Raw genomic sequence first — 24,346 nt, 5'->3', positions numbered from 1 at the left:
CCAGATTCTTAACCCACTGAGCAAGCCAGGGATCGAACCTGCAACCTCACAGTTTCTAGTCGGATTCATTAACCACTGAGCCACGACGGGAACTCCAACTCTGGCATATTCTTATCCCACACGACTGCATTAATTCTCAAGTCTTTCTCTCCTGATAGAGTGAAAATTCATGGATGAGGACCATAACCCCAGCACTTAACAGAGGCCTAGCAGAGAGGGTAACGAAGCACAGGGTGTGACTCAGAAAACAATTTTTTAAATATTAAAAAAGAGAGAGAGAGAATCAATAACAGAACAGTTTGCTTTTTTAAACAATTGAATACCACCTCTCTAGGTCCTATTCAGAGGCCCCATCTTCCAGGAAGCCATCTCCAAATGCACCTACTACCCACACTAACCATGAGCAATATCTACTAAGAGGACCACCACTGATTGAGAACACCAAGCCCAGTGCTAGGTGCTCTCTGAGCATCATTTGATTTCATCCTCACAACAAGTCCATGAGGCAGATACCACTACCATCAGCGAGGCTAGGTTCCATACCTGAGGTCACATGTCCAGGAAGTGTCAGAGTTGGGATTTGAACCCAGACAGCCTGTCCCAGAGTCTACGCTCTTCCCTGTACATGTACCACCTCCTGAGGCCCTTTATTTGTACAAGACTCAGTTTCCTGACAAGCCCAGGCCCTGCAAAGGCAACCCTGCCTCTGCCACATGATCAGCCCCTGTCATCCACACACCATGGTAACAAAGGAGATGAGCCACATGGGGGACCCCTCTAACCCTGGCCATGGGGACACAGACACCACCCACACCCAGAAGGCCCTCCTCCTTACCTTAGACCACGTGCCCATGCCAAAGGAGCTGCTGTCTGCCATCTGGTTCAGGTACAGCTCTGTCCTGGAAGCAGAGAAGGGACCAGAAGTAAGGGAGGACTTGCCCACATCAGTGGCCTGGCAGGGCAGGTGGTCACCATGGCTTGGGGCTCAGCAATGCCCCAGCAGCCCCCATGGCTGCCCCAGGTCCTGGCACCACCCTGCAAATATTCCTCACTCAGCCCTTCCTAAGTGACATCATAGAAGAAAGGGCCATGGACTAAAATCAGGAAGTGGGTTCTAACTCCAGGTCTTCTATTGTGTGACCAGCTGTGTGAACGAGCTCAAGGATACCAAAGAGTCAGTCATCCTAAATAAGCCCTTTCTGTCTGCTGAGATATGAGATTATTTAGGACAGACCCACCCAACAAGTGTAAATGTTATTCCCATTTCAAAGAGAATAAGACTGAGGCCCTGAGAGTTAGCACCTTGCCCACAGAGCTAGCAAACATGGAATTGACAGTCAGTTGGGCTGAGCTCTCCTGGCCCCCCCAAGTCCAGAATCCCATGCTGTCCTGCCTCCTGCCCCCTTCCCCTGGCCTCTGTCCTCACCCTGTGAAGTGACATGATGTTTAAGGCCCCTTCCAGTGTTTAAACTGAAGATTCCCTAATACAGAGCCCACCTCACCCTGGAGGCTTGAAGAAGTAACCAAAGGGGTAGGCGGAATTACAGCCATGCCCCGCCCCCTCCAGGCAGGACCCACCCACAAAGTGATGCCAAGTCCAGCCTAGGACCCCACACCCACCGTGGGGGCTCAAACTGGTTCCTGAGAAGTGGCTTTCACTCACCAGTACCCAGCCAATTTCCCCAGTTCTGGGTCCTTCAGCGCTGTCTCCCCCAGGGTCTCTACAGACCACACCCTGGAAGGCTCCTGTCAGACACACTTCACATCCAATCTCAGACAACTGGACAGACAAGGCAGCTCTCCTCTGAGTCTCCCTTTAACGCATCTGTAAATAGGGTTCTCCCACTCGCCTCGCAGGATTAACTGAGATGCTGTATGTGGACTCCCACTTTCGGCTGTGCACAGAAGACATGCTCTGTATTTGTTTCTCCTGTACTTGACCTGATCGCTATTCCACTAGGTGGAAGGTGACAAATAATTAGGGAGCCTCTACCCAGTGCCAAGCCCTGTGCTGAGTACTGGAAAGACAGAAAGGAGTGAGGCAGGGCCCTGATTCAGAGATCTCACAGTCAGTCTGGTGAGGAAGAAAGACTCGATGTGGCAGGTTTACAGGTGGTATGAACCAGAAGCATGTATCAGACACAAATATGGTATAAAGGAGAAACTGAGAAAACAGGAATCGGGCAGCATTCCTGTCAAGGGGTTTGGAGCAGGGTTTTAAAGGGTGAATAGGAGTTTGCCACCTGAACGTATGGGAGAAAAGAAAGACATTTGTCAAAGTGGAACCAATTTTTCTCCTTCGGAAGCTTCACCAAAGAGCACAGTCTAGTAGCAGCAAAGGTAGAGACAGGGAGACAGCCCGAAGGTCACCAAGGAGCCCGCAGACAGGGTTGAGGCCTGGGTTTTTCTAAGTACTTTTCTCCACGCTCCCAGATCCCTGAAACTCATCTGCGGCAGCCCCCTACCACAACCAGCTTTGTCCTGGCTCCTAAAAACCACACAGCCACCTGGGTCAGGCCCACAGACATGGAGCCCCCAGATTAAGCCAGGCCTGGCATCCTCTGCTGGCAGCGGCCCAGCCCCACCATTCCTGTGCTGCTCCCAGTGGGAGACTCCAGCTCTCCCTCTCTAGCAGGCAATGGCTCTAGGCCAGAACCTAGAAGTACAAGGGTACAGACTGACCACCCCAATGCGGGGGCCACAGGAGAGAGGGGCTTGCCCTCCAGTGTCCTGAGAGATGAGACAATGGAGATGAAGCCTGTCCCCTGAGGCCATGGGGCTGGAAAACAGGATTCAAACTCCCAAACGTGCAAAATCTACAGATTGTGCTCTCCCATAGCATACCCCTACTGTGCACGACACACCGCACCTGCTGCCTTGGTGTGTGATCCAGTTTATTTATTTATTTATTTATTTATTTTGGTCTTTTTGCTATTTCTTGGGCCGCTCCCGCGGCATATGGAGGCTCCCAGGCTAGGGGTCCAATCGGAGCTGTAGCCATTGGCCTACACCAGAGCCACAGCAACGCTGGATCCGAGCTGCGTCTGCAACCTACACCACAGCTCACGGCAACGCCGGATCGTTAACTCACTGAGCAAGGGCAGGGACCGAACCCGCAACCTCATGGTTCCTAGTCGGATTCGTTAACCACTGCGCCACGACGGGAACTCCTATTTATTTGTTTTATTTTTGTCTTTTCTAAGGCTGCACCCACAGCATATGGAGGTTCCCAGGCTAGGGGTCGAATCGGAGCCGTAGCCGCTGACCTACACCACAGCCACGGCAATGTGGGATCTGAGCCGCATCCGCGACCTACACCATAGCTCACAACACTGCCAGATCCTTAACCCACTGAGTGAGGCCAGGGATCGAACCTGCAACCTCATGGTTCCTAGTCGGATTCGTTAACCACTGAGCCACCATGGGAACTCCCTTGCATGTGATCCAGTTTAAACGCCTAAAGGGCTGGCACAAGAAGGTACCCATTCTACAGAAAGGGAATCTGAGGTTCAGAGACGATCACATGGGGCAAAGCCCGGCTCTAAATACACATCCCTCTGGAGGTGGTCCTTTCTGCCACACCCCAGGTCTAAGCCTCCAAAAGAAACACCACCACATGTAAAGCATTCACTGTGCCCTGGCGCTGTTCTAAGCACTGTCCATCTCCCCATGCTTTAACTGTCAAGCAACACTCCGAGGTAGATATTAACACACTCATTTCACAGATGGGAAAATCAGGCTCAGAGAGGTGCAGTCACCAGCCCAAGGTCACAAAGCCAGCAAGCAGAGAAGCCAGATGTGATTCAATGCAGCTTGACCCCCAAATCAGTGGTCCTAGCCACTGTGCTACAGCACTCTACTCCAAAATCTTCTATATTTCTGAAGGCCTTCCAGAGGCTTCCTTACCACTCTGTCCCCTTTCCCTAAACACTAGGAGTTCTCCCTCTAATCTGCCTTCTCTCCAAAGGGGGTAAAGTCATCCCTCCGGCCTTAGGCAGGAGGTTCAGGAAAGGCTGAGCCTGCCCTTTGGAGCAGGGAGGAAGGCAGGAGATAAATAATGGGAGATGCAGAGACAAACTTGAAATTATCACCCCTTGCCTGGGGAAAAGCTCGACTTTTTCCTCTCCCTGGACCTTCAATAGCACCTTGCCCCTTCATTCAACAAATGAGGAAATCTAGGCTGAGTCAGGAGGCCACAGGCCCAGGGATGCCCAGGACTCAGCAAGGGGCAGAGATGTCTCCCTGGGCCCCCGCCCGCAGGAGGCCCTCCAAGATGAGTCTCCTGGCTGCCCTGCTAGCTGTGTCCCCTGGTGCCTCCTTGCCCTGAGGTGCCCCGTTGAGCAAACTCTCGTGTGCACCCAAGTCTCTTACAGAGTTTGGAGGTCTGCTGTTCCTTGCCCTCCTCCCACATTGCTGTCAGAACCTGTACCGAAATGCCACCATGGCAGCAGACACCCTTTGCCAACCCCTGCCCTGCATGCGTAAAGGGCAGGATGCGAGTTATCTCACTTAATCCTACAAGGTCAGTCCAGGTACTGTCTCCACGTTGTGGAGGAAGAAACGGACGTTCAGAGTAGATGACGTTTGGCCAGTTTTACCCAACCCGTGAGCAGCACCAGGCAGCCGGAATCTGATACCATATTCCAAACCAGTGGATTCCACCGCCTCCCAGCTCTGGGTGGAGCCAGGCCGGGCCCCTCAAGAGTGGGTGCCCTCTGCTGTCTCCGCCCAGCCCAGTCGCTCACCTGAGATCCAGATCCAATCCAGCCAGCATCTGGGAGAAAACCTCAAAGTTGCCTTCCCCTTCTGGCTGCCGGGCCACACGACTCTTCTCCAAAAGCATGGTCTGGGGGTGGGGGGTTGGGGGCACAGGCGCCTGGTCAGCACAGGGTGGCGTCAGGTCACCCCGCCCTGACCCGCTCCTGGAGGCAACTTGGCGGGACGTCTCTGTGTCAAAATGTACCAACCCTTTGTCTCACTGATTCAGAGTCCATCCAGGGCATCAATGAATGCAAATGTCTCATTCCGATTAAGGAATCCAAAGGTGACAACAATTAAACAGAGCCACCTCCACCATATTCTTATTTAACAGAAGCCTTTAGAAACTGGACCCGAGTGGTGATGAATGGTGGGATCTCAGGGCCAGGACAGAAAAGGGATTTATTTGGCACCAGTGAGTCTGGATATTATCCCAGCTCCGCATACAAACAACCCCTCTAATAACCTAATCCTATTTTCTGTTCAAACAGAATGTCGCGAGGGCAGCGGAGAGGCAGGGGGGTGATTTTGGAGATAGGAACAAACAGGCCATGTGCTCGTCACACACGGGCTGCCGCGCAAGGCCAGAAAGCTTCTGTTTAATTTCAGCTTACACTTGTAAGACCCAGCTAATGAGCAGCTGAATTGTATATTTACTCATGAATATTTCATCCCTGTGATACTCTGAGGCACAGAATATCACACGCTGGCTGGCTCCAGGAGGGGACGTCCCGGGAACTGAGCAAAGTGGGGAAGAACTTGGCTACAGGTTGGGGAGCAATGACCATTTAGACACAGTTTAGGGTCCCAGCTGGAGGTGTGGGCTCTGCAGCCCCAAAGGCTCCCCTCTCCCACCCACCCAGAGGCCTCACCTGGAGCTGAGCGGCCGTGACTCGGCCTGTGGCATTGAAGTCCAGCGACATCACCATGGCAAACCGGGTGGCACCACGGCTGTGGCCAGCGGACACGGAGCCAAAAGCCCGGAGGACAGTGAAGGTGGCTCGAATCTTTTCCACTGTGGGGACATGAGGCAGGGTGTCACTCGTGGCCCAGACCACGCCGGCCCCACCTCTCACAGGTTTGCATTTGGCCCCAGGCCCTGGTGGGTGCCCTGCCACCTTCCCACCTCAGCTCTAACCCACACCATTTCACCACTGGGCTGGCTCTGTGCTGCCAGGCACTGTGGTACCTGGATACAGCCTAGCCTGACTTGACTCCCACTCTCCAACACAGTACACACTCTCTCAGAAGAATTACATTCTGGGAGGGCCACGACTGGTGCCCCTCCCCCCTGTATCCACAGCTCCTAACACGGGTCAGGTGCAGAGCAGATGATCAATAAAGCACTGGAATAACCGCAGGGGAGAAGTAGGATAGTACAATGGACAAGGGAGTTTGACTATGGGCTCTCCCCTTGGCTAATTACCTGATTTGGAGCAAACTGATTAACCTCCCCATGCCTCAGATGCCCTATCTATAAGAAGGGGATAATAACAGTACTTGGGGTTGCCTCAGGGGATTGTCATGAGGTTGCCTGCCTCATGAGGTTATCATGAAGACTAAAAGACTTTTAATAAGGTAAATTGCTCAGAAGGCAAAGTGTGATAGTATGAGTATTATGTTTGTTATTACTAGAAAAGCAATGTTGTCTAGGCCACATATTCTCAGCAGGAAGAATACTGCCCCCAAAAGGGCAGAAATTGATTCTTGAGAGGGGGGGGGAGTTTACTCTTTTATGTACAGAGCACAGGTACATAAACGTTGCATAAACAGATATGTGGTGTATCTACAGCATTAAATTTTCATGGTGGGAGATGATTAGGAGAAAGAACATCTAAAAACACTCCTCAGAGGGGTAACCATTCAATGAGAACACTGGCCCTGGGGTGACAGCTCTGGAGCCAGACTGCCTGGCTTTGGATCTCAAAGCTAGGATGTATTAGCTGTGTGGCCTTGGGCAAGCTAGTTAACCCCTCTGTGTCTTAATGGCCTCATCTAATAAAATTCAAGTAATAATGATAGTTACCTTAAAGGACTATTTTAAATAATAAGTTAGCCTGCGTGGAATAGAGCCTGGCATGTGAGTCCTCAGCAAGTGTTTACTATCATCACTACCAACACTATAATTACTCACTGACACTCTTTCTTTAAGGCCCAGCTCAAACATCACCTCCTCAAGGAAGCCTGCCCCCTCCTCTGTGCTCCCTCTCCCTCTCCCCTCCCCAGCTCCACCAGCACTTGGTGCAGAGCATTCCCATTTGACACAGATGTGCAGCTGAATCTCCCTTCTGGCTGTTAGTTCCTCCTGAGCATAGGCCCTGCCCTTGTCTTTACTTGCCTGGTCATCTGCACAGTCCATCAGGCTGTGCACTGCACAAGGATGCCACATCTAAGGGGCACATGACTTATATCACGTGGTTATGGGTTTGTACACTTATTAGAATACTGGCCCAGAATGCGGCAATCAAGTGTTTGGTTCTAACAATGTCAACGCGTGATGACTGCCCCACACAATGCCAGTGAGTGTCTTGAGGAGAGAAGCACCTGTTTCTTAGTCACACAAAAGTATCCAACAGACTAGGGGTGGCCTTGCCCAGAAGCAGGCACAGGGTCTGCGCACAGGTGAAGGGTTATAAGGAGGAGCTGCCTGGCACTCCCTCCACCTCTCCCTTCCCTCCCCCACCATGAACCTTCCCCCCACCTCCCATGACACCAGGAAACCACAGTACCTGAGACCCTGCCATCCACACTGCCCGCCAGCCCCACCAGGTGCTCCAGGATCTGCTCGCAGCAGGTGGTCTTGCCAGCGCCACTCCTGCCCAGGGTCACGATGCTCTGGTCTCTCCGCTGGCTCAGCAGAGCCCAGTATGCCCGCTGGGCCAGGGAGCCAATGTGAGCAGGCAAGCCATCCCGCCGGCCCCTGGGCACCTGCAAGAGGATCACAGGCATCAGCCTTCCCATCCGGCTAGTGTCCAGAGAGCCCCAAAACAGTACTCCACACCAGCCTCGACCCCAGATCCACATCTCTGCCCCCCTCCTACTCCAGCCTTGGCAGAGAAGTTGTGTATTTTGCTGAGGAGAGCCCAGCCTGGAGGCCTAGTTCTCCACAAGCTCGCTGTGACCAGCCTATGACCCTACTCTGAGCCTGAGCCTCCTCTTCAGCTAAACAGAGGCATGAACTAGTGCTACATTAGCTCATGAGGTTTATCTCACTTGCTACACAGATCATTGGATGGTACCTGCCTGAAATAAAGCAGCTGGGTAAATCAGCACAATTGCTTAGTGATGTCTGCCATGGAAACAGAGTGGGGCATGGCAGAGTTGCTGATACGTGTGCTATGTATTTGCTGTAAAAGATGTAGATGATACCTGAAGTGCCTTCCACTTCATTCGTCCATCCACTCACTCTTCACTCAGTTAAAAAGTATTTATTGAGGGAGTTCCCATTGTAGCTTAGCAGGTTATGAACCCAACTAGCATCCATGAGGATGTGGGTTGGATCCCTGGCCTCACTCAGGGGGTTAAAGATCCGGCACTGCCGTGAGCTATAGTGTAGGTTACAGACATGGCTCGGATCCTGAGTTGCTGTGGCTGTGGCACAGACCAGCAGCTGTAGCTCCAATTTGACCCCGAGCCTGGGAACTTCCATAGGCTGCACCAGTGGCCCTAAAATGCAACCAAAAAAAAAAAGTATTCACTGCATGTCTACTACATAGAAGACACCATCCTGGGCCCTGAGGCACAATGCTACTCAAAGCAAGTAAAGGAAATCTCTGCCAGCCGTGAGGAAATACCATTATACACCTACTAAAGTGGCTTAAAAATGTTTAAATCTTTTCGACACTGATTATCAAGTTCTGGTGAAGATGCAGAGCAACTGGACTTCTCGTACAATGCTGGGGGGAATGCTACAGGATGCAGCCACTCTGGAGGACAGCTTGGTGATGTCCATCGTGAGATGTTATACAACCCAGCACCCCACTCCTAGGCAGTCACCCAAGAGAAACGAACATTTCTATTCACCAAAAAAACCTTCTGTGTCATTGGTTCTACTGAATGTGTATTCCAAATGACCAAAAACTAGAAACAACCCAAATGTCCTTCAACTAAAGAGCTAAGATAACCAGCCATCCCAGTTTCAGCCCTGAAAGACTCGTGTCCCAGAAAACCACTTGGTCCCTGGGGAGCCAATACAACTGGTCTCCCTATGAATAGACAAACAAGGCCGCGTAATAAAATACAATAGAACAAAAGCACCAATGGCTTGTAGCTGCAACAATGTGGGTGAATCTCAAATGCATGGTGCACTGTCAAAAGGTGAATCGTCAAAATGTGACATACTGTACAATTCCATTTAAATGACTTTTCATAAAAGGCCAAACTAGAAAAAAAGGGACAAGAGAACAGTTGAGTGGCTGCCAAGGGTGAGACATGAGGGAGAGGGGTCTGGAGAACTCTTAGGGGTGATGGAGAAGACAGTCACACAACTATACATGTTTGTCAGCAATTCAGTGAGCTGAACGCTAAGCAGGTGACTTTAACTGTCTGTAAATTATACCTTAAAAGACTTGACGTAAAAGAAAAGCCCTGCCTGTGGAGCTTGCTTTCATTTGGGAGAAGACAGATGATAAACAAACCAACTAATTAAATTATGTTGAAGGAGAGCCATTCAAAAGCCAGGTGTCTGGATGAGATCGCTGAGGGAGTGGGCGTTTAAAGAGGAAGAGAGGAGAGGTGTGGATGGGGCGCCTGGACCAGGAGAGATCAGGGACCAGCAAAGGAGGCTGAGGGGCAGAAAGAAACCAGGAGAGTGGAATCCTGGAGCTGAGGAAGGGGGTGATGGCGGGAGGAGGGAGGGACCAGCCCCTCAAATACTGCTGGCGGTCAAGTCAGAGGAGACCAGATGACCCTTGGGCTTGGCAGCATGGAGATGACCAATGACCCTGACAAAGTCTGCTCAGTGTGGTTTTCAGGGAGAATGGAAGAGGGCGGTGGGACACCCAAGGGAGCAGGGGACAGGCAAAGCCACATGTGCCCTCCCCAGTGGCTTGGAGAGACCAAGGGCCCAAACTCCAACATGGAGGCCCTCCCCTAGTCCAGACCTCCAGTCTGGGGCTGAGGGGTGCCCCCAATGCACCATCGCCTTTCCTGCACCAAGACCCCCAGGAACAGTAATCCTTCCCCACTGACACAAAGCACAAGGCATGGCAGGACTCCAAAGCTGGTGAAGCAGGACATGCCCCACATTGGCTGGACACAGCCTCAGGGCACATGGAAGGCACAGGGTCCTGTGGTCTGAGCCCTAGAGGTACCTCCTACTTCATAAACAAAATTCAAGACACCATCAGAGGAGTTCCCGTCATGGCTCACTGGAAATGAATCTGACTAGTATTCATGAGGACACAAGTTTGATCCATGGCCTCAATCAGTGGGTTAAGGATATGGCGTTGCCATGAGCTGTGGTGTAGGTCACAGACTCAGCTCGGATCCCATGTTGCTGTGGCTGTGGCATAGGCTAGTGGCTCCAGCTCCAGCTTGACCCCTAGCCTGGGAACCTCCATATGCTGCAGGTGTGGCCCTAAAAAGACAAAAAGAGACACCATCAGACTCCTGAGGCCTGGAGGGAAGAAGAAAGGATTCTGCAGACCTGCACCCCATGCACACACAGGCACCCTGCATGCTTGCACCAGGCCTGCTCAAGGTCCATGCACCCAAGAGTTGCTGAGGCCTCTGCACACAGGTGGACCTGTTTGCACCACACAGTCACCCTGCATGCTTGCACCAGGCCTGCTCAAGGTCCATGCACCCAAGAGTTGCTGAGGCCTCTGCACACAGGTGGACCTGTTTGCACCACACAGTCACCCTGCATGCTTGCACCAGGCCTGCTCAAGGTCCATGCACCCAAGAGTTGCTGAGGCCTCTGCACACAGGTGGACCTGTTTGCACCACACAGTCACACCTATACTCACACCAGCAGAAGCCTGCACCCCCAGGCACACACCTAGCTCTCAGCCACCAGGAGGGCCCAGACCCCGGTGAGAGAGGCTCCCAGCCCTGCCCAGACCTCACCCACCCCATCTTCAAGGTGGCCCCAGTCCCAGCATTAAGCAGGTCTCTGCTCCCACCTGGTGGCCATTTGAGGAACCAGATGAGACTCAGCCAAAGAACAGAAGGCAGCTGTGAGTTTGGGTGTCTGGAGAGGAGGTGACTGGAGGGGGGCCCACCCCCACCTCAGCATTCCAGAGGCTTAAGGGGTTCATGGGACTCGATTCCTCCTGCCAGGTGTACCCCAGTGCCTGCACTTTTAGGCTCTTTGGCCCAGGCTGTGGAACAGACGCCACAATCCAGGACAGCCTTTGGATTCAGGCTTGCGGAAAGGGTCTGGGACAAATAACTCCTCCCAGAGCCCCTAAGAAGCCCAAGGAGGCGCTAGTCTTCTCAAAAGGCTCAGAGACCTTGGGCTGCAGTTAACAGAAGCAGAGTCCGGCCAGCAAAGGAGGAGAGAAGGCACGTGTGGCCCTCCCAGGCCCTTGGCCAGAACAGCCAGGCTGGAGGAGGACCTGGAGGGAGTCCTAAGAGGGGTGGTGTGATGTCCTGGATAGGTCTCAGGGGGTGTTCAGGGCTACTGCCCCCTCTTTAATGGCTCAGACTCATTCAGAAACTAGGAAGGGCTTGTTCTGAGGGCAAAGATCTAGCTTTTCATCCCCAATTGACAGATGAGAACACGGAGGCCAGAGAGGCATCGTGATCTAAGGCACCTGCAGTGTGTTAGCAGGTATTCTAGAAGCCTGAACCTTCTCTCAGCCAAGTCCTCAGAACTGGGCACAGATAAGACTTTGGACCTCCAGTGGGTCTCCCTGCCTCCACTTTTACCAGCCTCTAACCTCCACCCAGTGGCCAAAAGGATCCATTTGCAGCATAAGTCAGACCACGTCACCACTCTGCTAAAAATCCCCATCAGGCTCAGGGTGAAAGCAGAGTCTTTAGGACCACATACAAGACCAGGCAGGACCCCGTCCTTGCTCCCCGCAACCTCCTCACCATCTCTTCCTCCACATTTATCTGCTGCACAGTTACCTTTATTACTTTGGGTCTGTCTTCCCCCACTATGATGGAAACTCCCTGAAGGCAGATTTATCTGCCGGTCTTCCCTGCTCCTCACACCACGCCTGGCATACAAGAACCTCAATCACTATCTCAATCAGGAGCCCCTGAATGAATGGAGAGATTGTAGCTGCCAGCCTTTCCACAAGGTGGCGCTAAGAGATTGCCTTTGCTTTGATTGAAGTGTTGACCAAAAAATGTGTCATTTCTACCCTCCACGGAAAAAATAAAAGTGGAACTGAGGCTTTGGTTTCCCAACTCATGTGGGTGTTTGGGACTCCCAAGAGTCCAGCATGGGGTCCAGAGCATAGGCTGGCTGGTGGTGTGGGTGTCAGCCCAGCCCCTCCATCTGCTGAACCTAGGAGTCTGGCAACAGGCCCAACTTCTTACCAGTGAAGTGGGGCTAGTGATGGTGCCTGTCGTTGCAGGCGGGTCTGAGAATTAGCAAAGATAATGCACAAAGATGCATGACACAGTGCCTGGTACAAAGCTGATACCCATTCAATGCTTTCTCTCTTATTATTACTGGCCTTAATACTTCCGCTGCTCTTTCTATCAGGTACCCATCTTTCCCCTCTAAGAAAGGGGGAATCACATGGTGGGGGATCAATGCCCCCACCTGATGCCCACAAGGCCCCAGGATCTCACATCTGCAGGATGCTTCTGGTAGGTTTTGGTGCGGGGGTGCTTTGGTTGCTCTGCTCTCCCGAGATGCAGAGGGACCCGCCCCCCACTGTCCCCACCCCCAGTCTTGCCCCCAGGATCCCCCTCACCTTGCCTGCAGAGGGCGCTGTGGGCCCCTGGGGCTGGAGGACAATCAGGTCGGGCCCGGCGTAGGTGTGCGGCAGCTGAGCCCGGTAGCGGTGCAGAAGCGTGTTCAGGACACTGGATTCGTTGACACTGACCAGGGAGGCCAGGTCCTCAGCCTGGTCAAGCTCTGGGGGATTGGCCTGTGAACCATCACACAGAGTGTCCTCTGGCCTCCTGGACTCCTACACCTCCACCACCCCTACACACACCCCCTACACACACCCCTACACACACACACACCCTCCCTGGAGGACTGTGTGCTAAAGGCCACACACACACACACACACACCCCTGAAGGACTGTGTGCTAAAGGCCAGAACAGAACACACAATGACTCTGGAGAGAGTGATAAAACCCTATAAATGAAACAGGGGCACCTCTTCTCTGCTCTTTGTGCCACCCAGGCCCTCTCCCCACACAGGTCCTTCTGCACTTAGCACCTCCCCAGAGGAAGTGCTCTCAAGAAAACGCAGCAAGATTTGAAGCGCCTTCTGTCTCCCAAACACCCAAAGACGGGTGGTGCCTGCTAGAGAGAAAGTGTCTTCTGCTCTTTCCTCCTCCTCTGTGTCCTGTCGGGAAGCCCTGCATGTGCTCTGTGACACTCAGGACAGAGGCCAATGACCTGACAGCCCCGTTTCTCTGAGAGCCCGTCACACGCTGATGGCTTGGAACTATGCCCAAACACTTCCAGAAGCAAGGGAGGACTGCAGCCTCTCCTTGGGGCATCCACTCTAAAAAAACTACTTCCTATCATTCTTTCCAGCTTCAAGGAGTTCTCTGGCCCTGATGTTCTGGGGTTTGGGTCAATCCTGAGCCCTGTTATGGGTCAGTTTTTCTTTGAGGACATCAGCCCTCTGCAAACTCCCAACACCAGTGGGAGCTGAAGGTCTGGGATGGACCAAGGAGGAACGGAGAGGGATGAAGTTGAACAGGGCCCACATGGGACCCCTGGAGGAAACTCCTTCTCAATCAGTAGGCTGTGAGGGGGAGGAAGGGATTGGGGTAGGACCTTTCACTTCTATCATCACACTCTCACTTATCCTCAAATATATTTATGCTATAGCACAAAAATTATGCAAAACAACTGAAGCAAAACCAAAAGAAAGATTGATACCCGAAAGGTAGGCCATTGGAACCCCTGCTACGATTATTGGCAAACAGCAAACTTGACTGAGTTCCCTGGAAGCCAGGGTGAAAAGGGAAGCACACTTTGTAGCATGATTTGTAATGTCTATAACAATGGAAATAATGACTTTCTTGGGTCAGGCAGAAGAACTCCCAGTTCCAAGACCTGATAAACACATCTCTTAATGTGTCCTCATAAAGGGGACACCATGGAACAGAGTAATAACCCCTTAACAATATACATTCAGCATAGCAATGGGTTCAGGGGTGATCTTCCCTATAACTCCCTCCAGGGCATCAGGTCAAAATATTTTCTGCAGTCAAACACAAGGAAATCTCTCGTGGGGGTGGGGAAGGACAGTGTGGAGCAGGCAGGAAGGGGGACGGGGGCTCACCCGATGAACATGATCTTCATCCACCTCGGTGATGCTCCTGTCAGCATCGACGCAAAGTCGCACCCTTCCTGCTGGCAGGTCGGCTGTTCCTTCGTCTGGCTTCAGCACCGTAGCTGGTAGACAGCCCAGGGTGCGGGGTGGGTAGAGGAGGTGCAGAGAGGGGAGACAAAAAGAAGAGCAGAGAAGGAGGGGAGGGAAGAAGATGGGAGAGGAGAGAAAGGTTCTGAGCTGCTGAGCCAGGCCCAATAGCTGGAGAGGGGACCTGGGACAGGTCAGAAATGGGTAGCATCCTCTCCCCTTGGGGCCTAGTTACAGGGAGGGTCCCGAATTATGACCCCAAACCCTTTGAGGACAGTGGCTGGGTCTGCCCAAAACTGGGGCTCTATCAGCTGGCACACTGCCAGGCCCACAGTCAGCAGCCAGGTGGTTGGGTGCACTGAGCTATCTCTTACCTAGACCTGGGATGGCTGGTAATGGCATACAAGCTGCCATTTCTCCTCCCAGCACCCATGAACAGACATCACTAATCAATCACTCTTCTCAGCTATGTTCTGACTAGGACTCAGTAGAGTCTGGTCACCAGCCACAAGTAATTGACAAAAGTGGGCTCACAAAATGAAATCCACTTGCACTAGACACTGAGCTCCTTGAGCAACACCATAGGAACTAAACGAGGCTTGTTGCTTTATTGAATTAAATAATTAATTACCAAGGCTCAAATGCCTTTGAAAATAGCACCAAAGAGACCAGTTGCCAAGGATGAAATGACACCCAACTATTCCCACCCAAAAGTCCCCAAAATCCCAGCTGCTCCTCACCCACCCCCTCACCTTACTCCCCAAACTGTCATCAGGACCTGGCAGAGAGAGCTGGCAGCAGCTGGGGGCAGGAGAGGAAGAGACTTAGACCCCAGATGTGCTAACGCTCTTAATTACCAAGAGTAAATCCGTCCTTCTGAACCAGCCAGACTTTCTCTGCCTCGTACCACCTGTCCTCAGGAGCCTGAGGGCAAAGATCACTTAAATTAGAGCAGGATGACGCTGCCCTCCCCCACCCCGCGTGTGAGAGGCAAACTCCTTACATGGGAGCTTCTCACAGTACAACGGGACCACCTGAACCAGAATCTCCTGGTGGTGAGTGTGTGTGTGTGTGGGGTGGGGGGGGTGCTTGCTTATGTGCAGAAGCCACGACCCCACCCCAGCTTTCTGAATGAGAAGCTCCAAGGTGAGGCCCAGGAATCTGCATTTTGCACAACCTGCTACTTAAGCAGCACAAAGAGCTATCATATGACATCAGGAATAAGCTTAGACAGAAGGAACATTTCACATGGCTGGAACACTCCCTCACTCTCTGGAGAAGCTCACCCCAGTACGGTCCTGGGGGCCCTCAAGACCCCAGCTTGTCCAGGGGGAACTGCTTGTTCCCTCCTCTGGGCTGGCCACACCCCCTCCAATTTCCTGTCCATCTCTTGTCCCCCCCAAGGGCAAGTCCCATCCCTCTTCTCTGGCCTGCCCCCCCAACTCCCAGGGCCACAGCCCCTCACCTGGTCCAAGACTGCACTCTGGCCTCCTCTGCTCGCCTCCTGCAGCCTCTCCGCAGGGCTCTCCTCCTGCCCCTGCTGCCTTCCCGCAGGGCTCTCCAGACCAGGCTGCCTTGGTCCTTCTGGCTCCACCCTCAGGGCCCTGGCCCCATCACCTGCTCTAGTGCAGATCCCTTCTGCTTCCTGCCCTCTGCTCCCTGCCTTGTCCTCCTTGACGGTTGCTGCCTGGGGCTGCTCATGCGCATCCACCTCCTTGGGAGCTTTAGAGCCCTTCTCTGTCTTACTCCTGGCTTTACCTGCCTCCCCAGACTCACTCTGAGCTTGCCCCACCTTTCCCACCTCACCCTGGGGCTCACATGCCTTTCCAGTCAAGCTCTGCCGCTCACCTGCTTTCTCCACAGCTAGGGGAGCCTCCCCCAACTTTCCACCCTTTCCCTGCACTGTGCCCACCTTCTCTGCCTTGCTCTGAAGTCCGTGTGTCTTGTCTGCCTGACTTAGGACCCCTTCTTTGTCCTTCCTACTCTGGGGACCTTCCCACTTGCTCCTTCTGCCCAGGGAAGCTCCCCACTTTCTCACCTGGGTTTGGGCTCCCGCCCACTTCCCTTCACCTGCTGCATCCTTGGAGAGATTCCCCTTGGCCACCTTGTTTGAAAGGTCCCCTCCCCTTTTCTCCACTGTCCCTGGCTGCCCCCCCTCACCTGGCCCCTCTTTGCCCTGGGGCTCACCCCCTTTCACCCCTTGGGTTTGGGGGGCCCCACCCCCTTTCCCCAATTCATCCTTCTCGCCTTTTGTCAGTGGCACAGTTCCCAGATCCCTGAGACCCTCAGTCTGGGTCTTCTCAGCCTTTGGGGATGCATCCTCGGTGCTGGCCTGGGGGCCATGAGGAGTTCCCGGGGTCTCCCCTTTCTTGCCCCCTCCAGGGTCTGTGGTTGGGGGTGGGGTCTTTCGAGGAGGGGCATCACGTGACTGAGTCCTCTGCTCCGACTTGGCTGAGTCCGGGTCCAGCTTGGCCACCATCAGCAACACGTCGCCCCTCCTCACACCTCTCCTGAAGGGCAGACTTTTTTTGGCTGGTGTCCCACTGGGGCCGGACTCCTGGGGCTTCTCGCCATTGATGCTGGTCATCAGCACGGGGTCCATGCTGCCGGCCCCCTCGCCCTTCTTGTCCAGAATGTTTGAGCTCTGGGGAGAGCCTGACTGGTCGTTCTGGGAGATTTGCTGGCTTCCAGATTTGGTGACACTGTTGGGTTGGCTGGTGGAAATCTCTGGGGTCTAGAAGAGACACCACATCCAAAGCTGTTACTGGCCAGACAGATCTATCATTCACTCATTCATTCCTTCATTCATTTGCTCACCCAGCCATTCATTCACCCAAAGACTCTCAAACACCTACAGGCAACAAACCAAACCCCACATCCTACACCCTAGACCTCAGCTCAGAACCTCCAGGCCAAGTGACATTATGAAAGGAGAGTGGACTTTGGAGCCTGACAGACCCAAATCCAATTCCTAACTCTGCCACTCACTAGCTGTGTAGCCTTGGGTAAAACACTTCCCCTCTCTGGGCCCATTTCCTTACCAATAAAATGAGGATCATAATGGCCTACCCTGTATGACAGGTATGAGGATCCATGCTAACATATGGAAACTGAGCCCAGCACTACGTCCTCAGGAACTGTAGCTGCCGCCATTGTCCTTGGTGCTGTTGTCACTGTTATTATTTACACCTGATTCTTCCTGTTGAGCCAGGAAGGGGTGGGGAAAGGACGTGGAGCCTGTTATCAGAGGACCTGTTCTAGGCTTGGCTCTGATGCTTTCCAGCTGAGTGGCATGGACCACATCCCCCATCCTCTCTGAGCTTCAGTTTTCCCTCAGTGCAGGCGGATACCACCTGACCATCCACATCGTCTGCTGGCTGAGATGTGGAAACTGCAGAGAACTGGGCTGAGGGAGCTGCCACTACTTCCGCTGCCCTGGTCCTCGACCTCACACCAATGGAGGGTCTGCTTCTGCTCTGAGGTCCCCCACTCTGGCTTGAACTAGATGTCTGGTCTAGTGTGTCTCCACTGCCTGTTCCTGTCATCTTTCTACTGCCTTGTGATATCAGCCCTGCCCAACACCCCCCACCACCCATCCTTTAACCAGCCTGCCTGTGGCTTGGACCACCCACAGGGCCAGCTCTGCCTCTGCCTCTGCCGAAAGAGACCTTGGGGGTGGTTCTACCCTAATGTCTGTTCATCATCTGCCCTCGTCTGGGTTCTGCCATCTTGGACGGCGCTATCGCCAGCCTCCCACACACCTGTGCCTGGGATGCTAGGGTTCGCATCCTCCTGCCCCCAAAGCAACTCCAGGATTGTATTGATTCTACCTGCAAAGCTTCAAATCTAAGTCTCCTTTCCCAAACCCAGGTATCCTCTCTCTCACCCAGGCTACTGCCACAGCCACTGAGCTGGTATCCCTTCAATGTGCTGCCAGTCATTTAAAATCCGATCAGGGAGTTCCCGTTGTGGCGCAAGCAGAAACGAATCTGACTAGGAACCATGAGGTTGCGAGTTCGATCCCTGGCCTCGCTCAGTGGGTTAAGGATCCAGCGTTGCCGTGAGCTGTGGTGTAGGTTACAGATGTAGTTCGGATCTGGCGTTGCTGTGGCTGTGGCAAAGGTCAGCAGCTATAGCTCCGATTAGACCCCTAGCCTGGGAACCTCCAAATGCCCCAGCTGTGGCCCCTAAAAGACAAAAAAATAAATAAATAAATAAAAATAATAAAACCTGATTAAAAGATTTTGGTAACTGACCAGAGCCTCCAGGAAAACCATTCAATGCCATCTCCTACCACCCAAAGTTCTGGAAGAGGAGTCCCCACCTCCATCTGGTCTCACTGGCCCTGCTCAGCTCCAAGTTTCAGCCACACCAGGCATCTCCTGCCACGCCTGACACTTCCCAGCTTCCATGCATTTGCTCATGCTGAGCCTGCCGCCTGGAATGCCCCGTCCCCTCTCCACTCGTCCACAGTCTACTCATCTTTCTATACCCAGCACTGGTGCCCCCTCCTCTGCAAATCTGTGCCTCACCACCTCCATCAGAAACTGACTCATGGACCCATGAAGTCACAGAACCCTGGCACTGGTGCACTACTTGCAACAACAACCCCATTCCACATCCTGGCCTAGCTCTGATGTGTCTCTCTCCTGTTTAGGTGGTGGATGCCTCTAGGGCAGTCTCAATCTTCGTCTTTGTAGAAATGACAATAACAGTAATGATGGCTATCATTTATAGATCCTTGCAATGGCTCCTCCATCACCATCATGCAATATCCTACTTAACCCTAGGAAGTAAATTCTGAACTTCTCCCCATTCTACGGATAAGTGAGCAAACACAAAGAGGTTAAGAGGCTTCATCTAAAAGACAAACCCATAATAGAAAGTCACACATGGAGTTCCCGTCGTTGCTCAGTGGTTAATGAATCCAACTAGGAACTTTGGGGTTGCAGGTTTGATCCCTGGCCTTGCTCAGTGGGTTAAGGATCCGGCGTTGCCAAGGCTATGGCGTAGGCTGATGGCCACAGCTCTGATTCAACCCCTAGTCTGGGAACCTCCATATGCCATGGGTGCGGCCCTAGAAAAGGCAAAAAGACCAAAAAAAAAAAAAAAAGTCACACAGGCCTGAGCCTACAGCCGGTGCCTTTGACAGCCTGGCTTGTCTTCCTGGGATTCACTGGAATCTGCTGGGAACTTAAAAAAATCCTGCCATGTTGGCTCCAATCCCACAGAGTCTGATGCAGTTGGTCTGGGCAGTGGTTCCCCCAGGTTACTGCAACATGCAGCCTTGGCTGGAGGCTCAGTCTGACCTTCTGGGCCCAGGCAGGACACCTCCTTGGACAGGGGATTGGCTGCACCTGGCAAATCTCACCACTGTCTAATCCATTTTGAAAAGTGAGTCAGTGCCTTATTTTTAACCAAACCCCCACAAAGGAGACACAGGGATGGGCCAAACAAGGTAACGCAGCCCAACCTCCACCCTCCATCCCGTGAGCCCTCTTCCTTAGAATTTCCTCAGTCACAAGCTCTCAGGCCCCTCTGCAGCTTTCCTAGTATAAGGGGGAAGGGGCACATTGAGAATCACTGGAGCCAAGAGGAAGCTCACAGCACAGATGAACAAACTGAGGCCAAGAAAGGGCAAGGGATTTGGCCTGGACCACACAGAGTGGCAGGGCCAGAGCTAGAACCTGGCTCTCCTGACATTTCAGATCGCTTCCTGCCCCCATGTTATTCCGGCCTCTTGCCCTCCCTCACTGGCTGGGTGGTCTTAGGGAAACCAAATCACTTCCCTGAGCCTTGTTTTCCATCCCTGCAAAATGGTGATGGGGTCTAATGGCTCCTTGCAAGGATTATATGAGGCTCAAGTCAAATGGCTGTGCTAGGACGAGGAGAGAGAGGCCAGAGCTATTTATTGATTGGGACAAGAAAATCACACTGGCAGGACCCAGCCAGGGCTTGCTGCCTTGCAGGAACATGTCCTGAGGCTGCCCTGCTCCAGATCCAGGAACATCTTGGCCCGTGGTCCAGACACCTGTTGTGGATTGAGACCCGTCCATCCTGCTCAGAGTCTCCATCCAGTCCCTGCGGTGACAGCCTGTCCCCATCCTCTGCTATGTTCTGCTTCTTCACCTGTGCACAGACACTAGCAAAGCCTTCAGACTCCCAGAACCCTTTCCGCCTCAGGCCTCTGTGGCCACCACACCAGCCACCTCACTCCCCAGACTGGCCCTTTCCCAGGCAGCTCGCCAGAGGGGGAGGACCCCTGGGCTCCCCCCTGGCTCTTCCACTATCACAACCTTGAACAAGCGCCTTGACCTCTCAATCTCTACCTCTGGTAAGTGGGGATAATCCCATCTACACCACTGCTGCTCAGAGCATCAAAGAGCCCCTGAGCAGAGATTAAATTCTGTCTAGTGATAAACGGTGCATGACAACACTTCATCATAGCCCAACAGCAGCCTGTGGGGGTCGACTCTGGCCCCCACATAAGCCTGGGTCAGGCAGGGGTGGGGACAGAGCCTGTCCTCCCTGTCACCCTCCCCCACAAAAGACCTGGCAGGGGTGTTTCAGCAGCTGCCACTGTTCACTTGCTGGAGGACTTTCCTGACGCAGCAAAGTCACTGTGATTGGAGAAGTGTAGGCACACGGGGGACCAGCCGGGCAAACAACAGCTGAAGGGGCGTGGGAGGCAGAGCCAAGGTGGCCACTGGGCTCAGGCCAACCTCAGGCCCTGAGGCTACCAGATCTTAGCCCAGACACTGAAACATTCACCCCATCTCAAGAAGGCGTCGCTGAGACACAAGGAGTCGCCCTTTCTGCTAACGTGGGAATACGCCCAAGGTGCACCGTGCTCCAAGCCCACTTCCCTGGGGTCCAGCCTCATCCTCCTGCCAGAGTGCCCTGGCTAAAGAGCTGGGGAAAAGGACAAAGGCAGCATGGGTCACCATCAGGGATAAATCTGCAGGTCCTTAGGTAAAGCACAGGGACTGCACCTCATTCACTTACTGCTTCCATCCAGCACTTCTATTCAGAACAGGCAAGGGTTTTAAATGGACACCAACTGATCAGAAGGGATGCCAGTTGGAGCAGGGTCCTGAGGTGCCTACCTGTGCCGAGCAGTAATCCTTTCATTATTGGCTTATGACCAGTCTGACGGACTCAGGGAAGGGGCCTAGGTGAGCATGACAGCAGGATGGCACTTGGGACCTGAGGCCATGGCCATTTACCACCTGGTATGGTGGAAGGGTTATATTTTAACAGCCAACACAGCCATAACCAGTGAATACCAATGGAACATCTTTTCTGCTTAAATGAAAGTGAACTAACTATACATCCTGAGCTAATACTTAGGTTTCTCTTTTCACAAAAGTAGTGGTAAAATGATCACCATCATACATCAACTGATATCATTCATTCATTCAACAAAAATTTTTAATTCACTATGGGCCTATTATGGGCCAGGTTTTATAAGCTGCTCAAGATACAGAGTCCAATAAGAAAGAGTTGCTCTTAAGGACTTCCTAGTCAAATGAGTTATATGATCAAGTAATTACTATGCTGACCACAATCAAGGCAGGCATAGCAGGTGGAGTGGGAATTAGAGGACGGCAGGCAATGGGAGAGCTTTCTAGAAATTAAAATTTGAACTGGGTTTTGAAGGATGCATAGGAGCTCAACAGATCATGCTGAAGGTAGGACACTCCTCAAAGTGGGGACAGCAGGAACAAAGACAAGTGACGGGTGACTCAGAGGAGGCTCACAGGACATGATGGTACTGAGGTCACCTGGTGCCCTTCTTGTGGACACTTACCTCCCGTTCCGGAGAGGCAAGTGCTGCCTGCTTCCTCCGCCTTGCCTCCTTGGACTCTTTCTCAGTCTCCCGGACCAGCTGCCTAATGAAGCCCCCTGGGATGACAGAAAAAAGGGGAGGGGGCGAGGATGGTGGAGGGCTCTTGTCCTCTTCCCGAATCTGTTTTGCAGAAGCAAGGAAAGAGAAAGCTCAGTGAATGAACCAGCAGGACAAGTTGCCCTTTAAAGAGCCTGTGATGGAGCCAGGGAGGAGGCCAGAGGACATACATGAGCAAGCCCATGTGTGAGAGGTCATAGCAAAGCAGGCGGGGCTCTGGGAAGCCTCAAGACAGCACATGATAATGGAACGCACGAGCTCCAGAGGCCCCTCTAGTTAGTGCAATCTCTGCCTGGACAGTTTCATGATAGAGCTTGGATGATCAAGGCCACTGGTTCCCTTCCTTGGTGTGGGACAGACCCACCTCTGGGAAGACCTGTTCCAAAAGGAGCCTTTCTGGTTTCCAAGGAGATGATCACAGGGAACCATTCTCCTGCCCCATTTCAGCTTACAGTTAATATACCAGATTAAGTGATTCATCCATCATTCTAATCACTTTCTGTATGCCAGGAGCACAGTAAGGGAGGGAAGGGCTTCTAGACATGGTTTGGAAGGATCCAGCCCTAGGGTTCCAGCCCACTCAGTTGACCCCATGCTGTGCCTTCCTGATGGTCTTTAAACCAGGACCCGGGCAGCCAGGGGCTCCACAACACTGGGCTTTAAGGCACCAGAAACATGGTCCAGGACAGAGCTGGCTGGACCTGAGCTGCAGGTGAGACTCTTTCATCGGCCATAGCGATCTTTGGGTCTGGTACTGGCTGTGGAACATGAGAGTATCTTTAACCAGCATAACTGTGATGGCACATAAGTTTTGAAAAATTTTTTTAAAAAGTGCTTTTTATAGCAAGCTACATGCTGGTTTAAAATAAGCTCCTTATCAAAGTCCTATTCACAGGCTGGCACTGATAAAAGGGGACCTCTGTAGTGCACTGATAAAAGGAGCATCCAAAGGAGATAGGAAAGGCCAGGAGATACAGCAGAGGCCAGGAGATAAGGCAGACTTCTCCCCATGAGGAGAGAAGCAAGGGACACAGGAGGCTGGGCTCACACTTACACCACACCTCTCCCTCTCAGTATGTACAGAAACCACAGAGGCAGCCAGGAGGCAGCCAGAAAGAAGCTTCTCAACCCCTCTACCCTTTAGCCTCCGATTTATCAAATCATGTGCACGAGCATGGGATGAGGGGTGGAGGAGCTCACAGGCATCAAAGAAAGCAGCAGCTCTTCATGGAATCTTATGAGAAATACAAAAGGGAAAAGAGGCATCACTGGGAAGGAGGGCCCGCCTTCAGTTCTCCATGGTGACAGAAGGCAAGAACCACAGAAACACATCCCCATAGCATAGACCTGCCTGCCAACAGCTATGCCTCCCCGCCCTGCTCTCCCCTCCACCTTCCCCACTCATCAGAGCTGCATGAGGTTGGAGCCAGGACAGCTGGTCTACCCTCATTCCTCTGCCACCTGCTGAGGAACCAGCAATGACCAGGCAGCCAAGGGAAGAAAAGGCACAGTCACTGATGCCTGGCTGAGCTGGAGCAGCCATGGCTACCCCAGGCAGAAGATGGAAGGGGTCTGTATATGCCCCCAGGGAGGCTCTGGATGGCAGAATCCCTGCCTGAGGTGGGAGGAGGCTGCCTGGCCACCAGGGCTGTGACTTATCCTTGGAGAGTCCGGGTGTTCCCTGCGGCTGCAGCCCAAGCCCTGAGCATTACTTTCCTTCTGCTCCCACAGGGCGAGGCGTGATGAGATGGCCATGCTGAGGCAACGTCAGGACTGTGAGATGAGATGAGATGAGATGAGTTGAGAGACTGAGATGGAGCTCTCTGCCAGACAGCACAGAATGTGACTCTATGGACACACGCAGCGCATGAGGTGATGGACACGAGACTGACCCATGGAGACAGTGGGGAGAGAAGAGAGAGACAGGTTAGCACACGGGCACTGCCTGGCTCCCACCCCAACCAATGCCATGAACCAAGACCACATAGCTGGGCACAACTCACTGTCATCTACATCCAGGGGGAATGTGGTCAGCATGGAGCTGCTGGACATGTTGTGAACAGTGCCCTGAAATCCTTGTCCCCTGACACTCTTTTTCTTGACAAACACAATCAGAAAACTCCCTACTCCTAAGTGCATAGCTCAGTGACTCTCACATAAAGAACATAAC

The 24,346-nt window shown here is 52.8% G+C and overlaps 1 protein-coding gene across 2 annotated transcripts in view; it reads right to left on the bottom strand.

Annotated features, from left to right (window-relative positions):
- MYO18B (myosin XVIIIB) overlaps window positions 1–24,346 on the bottom strand; it is a 237,253-nt gene that overhangs the window by 198,386 nt on the left and 14,521 nt on the right. For both annotated transcript variants that reach the window (XM_047761184.1, XM_047761185.1), the window contains exons 2-11: window positions 23,893–24,063; window positions 22,081–22,239; window positions 15,736–17,004; window positions 15,128–15,194; window positions 14,193–14,305; window positions 12,636–12,812; window positions 7,488–7,686; window positions 5,631–5,773; window positions 4,746–4,846; window positions 836–899 (exon numbers count right to left, since the gene is read on the bottom strand). In XM_047761184.1, the coding sequence (XP_047617140.1) occupies window positions 836–899; window positions 4,746–4,846; window positions 5,631–5,773; window positions 7,488–7,686; window positions 12,636–12,812; window positions 14,193–14,305; window positions 15,128–15,194; window positions 15,736–17,004; window positions 22,081–22,239; window positions 23,893–23,931 (2,331 nt within the window). In that variant the 5' untranslated portion in view covers window positions 23,932–24,063. The remainder of the gene's footprint in view (window positions 1–835; window positions 900–4,745; window positions 4,847–5,630; window positions 5,774–7,487; window positions 7,687–12,635; window positions 12,813–14,192; window positions 14,306–15,127; window positions 15,195–15,735; window positions 17,005–22,080; window positions 22,240–23,892; window positions 24,064–24,346) is intronic.

The sequence above is a fragment of the Phacochoerus africanus genome, chromosome 15 (genome assembly GCF_016906955.1).
Source record: "Phacochoerus africanus isolate WHEZ1 chromosome 15, ROS_Pafr_v1, whole genome shotgun sequence".
NCBI lineage: Eukaryota > Metazoa > Chordata > Mammalia > Artiodactyla > Suidae > Phacochoerus > Phacochoerus africanus.
Note: the sequence above shows the minus strand (reverse complement) of the source record. Positions and strands in the feature narration are given on the sequence as shown.